The 4646-nt window shown below is 43.9% G+C and overlaps 1 protein-coding gene across 1 annotated transcript in view; it reads right to left on the bottom strand.

Annotated features, from left to right (window-relative positions):
* Nucleotides 1–3396, bottom strand: part of DEUP1 (deuterosome assembly protein 1) — a 58574-nt gene extending 55178 nt beyond the window's left edge. Inside the window, exon 1 of the mRNA XM_043503942.1 lies at nt 3327–3396. Coding sequence (XP_043359877.1) covers nt 3327–3396 — 70 coding nt within the window. The remainder of the gene's footprint in view (nt 1–3326) is intronic.
* Nucleotides 3397–4646: the final 1250 nt, after the last annotated feature.

Below are 4646 nucleotides of genomic sequence, written 5' to 3'. Positions count from 1 at the left end.
TTGGAAATTCCGCTAGGTGCCTATCTGCAATTTACAGCATCTAAATGCCTTTAAAATCTGGCCCTAAGTCACCAAAAATCTATATACCTCTTTCTAATAAACTTTCATCTACCAGAGAAAGATCTGTATCTAAAAGTGCTGGTCAGGAAAGTGAATTTCACTTCTATTAAAAATTTCAAGATTTTTGGGGAAAAGTGTCATCCCAGGTCAGGATGAAAAGACAAAATCTCAGAGATATTTTGGGAAGTGAAAGTTTGCAATATTTAGTTTTGGAAACACTGAAATATTCTCATAGTAAGCACATTTGGAGTTTTAAAAATGAAAATGCTTCTTGGCAACCTTAGCTTCATGGCAACCTGCCAGGTGAGCTATGTAGGAGCCAGGAGCTTCCAGGCTCCTGGTTACTGAAGAGCTGGGGAACTTGGGGTCTGGGGCTCAGCAGCAGCCCACAAGGTGAGCTGCCAAGGACTTGAGAGCCTGGAGGCCCTGGGATCTCAGTGGCAGCCCACCAAAGGACCTGGGGCGGCATTGGAGCTGCCAGGACACCAGGAAGGCTTCCAACCAAAGATTAGCTGATATCATTACACTACTATAGAACATTTCACTTTTGACTAATATGCATTTCCAATGGCTCCATCTTTAGTATCGAACCATAAACTCCTGGAATCAACAAAAAGCATAAACACCTTGGCTGCACTGATTTATATGGCCTTTAAACAGGCTATAATCTAACTTGCTTGTGAGGACTATGCAGCACCCCTCTCCTGTGCAGGGTGTATGAAATGATCAGTAATCAATATGAATTTCATGGTAATATGTTATTATACAATCAACCAGTTCCACGTTGTTAGATGACCGCAGAGGGGTATAAGCAAGTTCTAATGCAGATAGATAAAATGAAGATAAATTAAAAAATAAGCAAAGAAATTCTTGATTCTTGGACAATTAAAAGAAACCTTAGGCCTCAGCGTATTTTCATTCAACACATTTTTACTCCTGAGGGAGTTCTGTGCCACTGCGCAATGCAGAATTTTGCAAAAATTAATGTTCTGTGTGCAGAATTTCCTTTTTCCCCCACAGAAGTGGGCTGCGGAGCTGCTTGCCACCACTTGGGGGTGCTGGACCTGGCAGAGCCCAGCTCGCAAATAGAAGAAACGGCCAGGGGGAGGGGGAGGGAATTGAAGGGTTCCTGGCAGCTGCAGTTCTCAGCATGCCCAGAAGGAAGGAGGCAGCATGCAGGAAACTCCATACAAGCCTGGGACCCAACATCAGGCTGTTTCTCCCTCTGTATCTCTTGGCTCTGGGAGTTGGGGTGCAGGTGTCTGAATTGAGGGGAGGGTTCCACAGCTGGGCCCTGGGGGGGACAGGTGTCTCGGCTGGGGGGCACCCTGCAGCTGGGCTTCAGGGGGGAGGAGGCAGAGTAACAGAAACTGGGTTGTTGTAGGGTTTCTTTAACTCTGTACTCCTAGGAGAATTTTTGTGTGTCTGTATTGTTGCATCTGAAGAAGTGTTTTTTTACCTGCGAAAGCTTATGCCCAAATAAATCTGTCAGTCTTTAAGGTGCCATCAGACTCCTTGTTGTTTTTGTCGATACAGACTAACACAGCTACCCCTCTGATACTTGTATTGTTACAGTCAGACTTGCTGACAGGTATTTTGAAATAAATTACTAAAGCAATTGAAACTGGTGTGATTACATAGTGTTATTTTGACAAATAAAATATGCAGAATTTTGCAGAATTTTAAAAGATTGTATGCAGAATTTTTTTGTTTGGCATAGAATTCCCCCAGGAGTAACATGATGCATATGTTTTGTTGCTGGGGCTGGAACCAGTAGTGGGTAAAACTTCCCATTGGCCGTGGCAGTTTTGTAGTAAATTATCTCTGTATTATCTTATAAGTTCTTTCTGAGCTACAGCTTCACCTTTAAATCTTGCCGTACTGCTTCTTTCCTTTAAATAAAATGCAAAATAGAAATAGCTTGAAATGATCTCTTTTTATTAGCACATAAAAGCCACTTGTATAGAAATGGATTTTCATCTTTGCACTGTGCACAAATGTTATGAGTAGGCTCCATATGAGGAGTTAAAATAAGTCAAACTATTAGAAGTTATTCATTAGCTACTGTTGTCAAAGATGCTTTAGACTCAGTATTTCTTATAATTTGTCATCAAACTACAGTTGGGAACATATGGATGTTTGTGAGTCACTAGTTTCCAGATGTCATGCTGAGAAGATCTGGTCATTGTATTAATAGTTCCAAAGAGGTTCAGCATTAGCAGGAAATAATGTCTGAAGTTTATGACATTGCTAGATTTCTGTCTGTTCCAGGAGCTGTTGACTGCACACATGTCTATTCATGTACCATTTCATAACGATATGAAGTCTGGAACTATAAATCATTCTGTTGCCTCACTATGCCAATGGTGGCAAGTGTAGGATTACAGGTGTAGTCCTCAATTTATTCGGATAATGCCATGATTTGTTCAGATTATGGCAGTCTGGAGTTCATAGGCTTTGAAACGAGACGACAATATGGTAGCTGGCTGCTAGGTGACCATATTTTCTGGAGTAATGTGTTATAAATTGTGGACTCCAATATTTATCATTGGTAGATCTCATTTGGAAAGTGTCTCTGTACACCTGTGTCAGCTCATAAACTGGCTGACAGCTACATTACAATGGGTGAAGCTCATAGTGTCACTTAAGCTGTGGCAGAATGCTTTACAAATGATGCCTAAGTCACCGATTCAGCAAAGTATTTAAACATGCGCCTAATTTTAACCACATGAGTAGTCCCGGTGACTTCAAAGTTGGGCATGTGCTTAAGTACGTAGCTGAAGTGGGGCCTGTACAGGGAGGTGTACCAGTGAAGCACAGATTATTTATTATGCCTACAAGGCTCAAGTCATGGTCTGGGACTTCATTGTGCTAGGTGTTGCACAGACCTGGAGTAAAGAGGCAGTCTTTTCCCTAAGGGGTTAAGATCTAGAATTAAGCTTCATATAGTAGTCACCATGCCTCAGTGGGTCACAGCTGAGGATGCCAAATTCAGGATGAACTGCTGAGAAATAGGGCAGACACACCCCAGACTGGTGGTTATTCTACCATCAAATATACCAAGCCAGTAAGACTACTCAACTTCTTCTTTGAGCGATTGCTCATGTCAGTTCCAATTAGGTGCGTGTGCGCCGTGTTCACGACAGCCGGAAAATTTTTTCCCTAGCAGTATCCATAGGGTCATCCTGGGTGCCTCCTGGGGTCGCTCCTTCATGGCGCTCAATATACGGCCCTGCCAACCCGCCACCCCCTCAATTCCTTCTTACCGCCAGTTACGACTAGCTGGAACTTCCCGTAGCTCTTGCCTCGGCAAGTGCCTTTCTTGGCAGTCTCCATTTTTCTGTGTACATAATTGTAGTTTAGTGAGTAGTAGTTAGTTAGTTACAGTTTTCATAAGTTTCCTTTGGGGGGTTCTCTCCCCACAACACTCTCCCGGCACTGGGGCATGCCTCGGTCCCTGGGATTTAAACCCTGCAAGGACTGTGACAAGTCTATGCCCAGGAGCGACCCGTACTCTTCTTGTCTGAAGTGTTTGGGGGAGAGTCATCAGAAGGACCACTACAAGATCTGCTGGGGGCTTCATCTCAGGACCCTTAAGGACAGGGAGCAGCGGCTTACGATCCTCCTCATGGAGGCTGCACTCTGCCCACAATCTGACCCCAGGTCGGCAGATCCCACCCCGAGCACCTCCTCCTCGGTGCGTAGAGCCGGGGAGATGTGAGCCGGGGCTGAGGAAGGACTCCTCGAGAGACATTCAGCACTGCCATGGCTCTGCACACAAGCAGACTACTGGCACCAGTCCCAGTCCCCAGTGCCCCAGAAGAAAAGGAGGCCTGAGTGGTTGATATCCTCCCTATATTATAGATGGAGAAACAGAGAGGTGACATGGAGAGCCAAGGATAGAATCCAGGTCTCATGAGTCACAGGTCAGTGCCTTATATACTGGTCAGCATTGCCTCCGGGTGCAGTCTTCCCCAAGTGTAATAAAATCTTGGTTCAATGTGAAAAATGCTGGAATTTCATTTCTACAAATAAATCTTTGTAAAGGAAAGGGTCTGACTCCATTTGTGATCATCTAAAGGCATTTCCAGGAACTGTTCCCTAACCCCCATGGCTACAGGATTATGGGTAGTGAAACAGCTTGCAGAGATGAAAGATGGCAATCCTGGCAAAAAATAAAACACCCACAAAGAATCCTTGCAGGCTGTTAAATGAAAGCTAGAAAGGAAGAGAGGCTAGTCTTTTGAAAAAGAAAATGTTTGCCTCAAAGATAAAGATATAACATTTTGTGTAGGGTAATTTTCTAATACAAAAAGCGGAAAAGGCAACAAGAAGGGAGGCCTTTTAGGATTGACAGTCACTAACAGAGGGGAAATGGTAACAAACCAAAAGAGAGTGGCACCAGTAGCCACACACTGTAGTGGTTGAGTTTGGCATATTAAGAAAGAGTTAAAGCACAGGCAGCCAAAAGGAAACTCCAAAAAGATGGGGCTTCTTCAACTACAAGATACAGGAGTAAATTCTGTTGCTGGATGTACAGTAGAACCTCACCATTACAAACACCTGGGGAATGGAGGTTTTTTCGT

The sequence above is a fragment of the Dermochelys coriacea genome, chromosome 1 (genome assembly GCF_009764565.3).
Source record: "Dermochelys coriacea isolate rDerCor1 chromosome 1, rDerCor1.pri.v4, whole genome shotgun sequence".
Lineage (NCBI taxonomy): Eukaryota > Metazoa > Chordata > Testudines > Dermochelyidae > Dermochelys > Dermochelys coriacea.
Note: the sequence above shows the minus strand (reverse complement) of the source record. Positions and strands in the feature narration are given on the sequence as shown.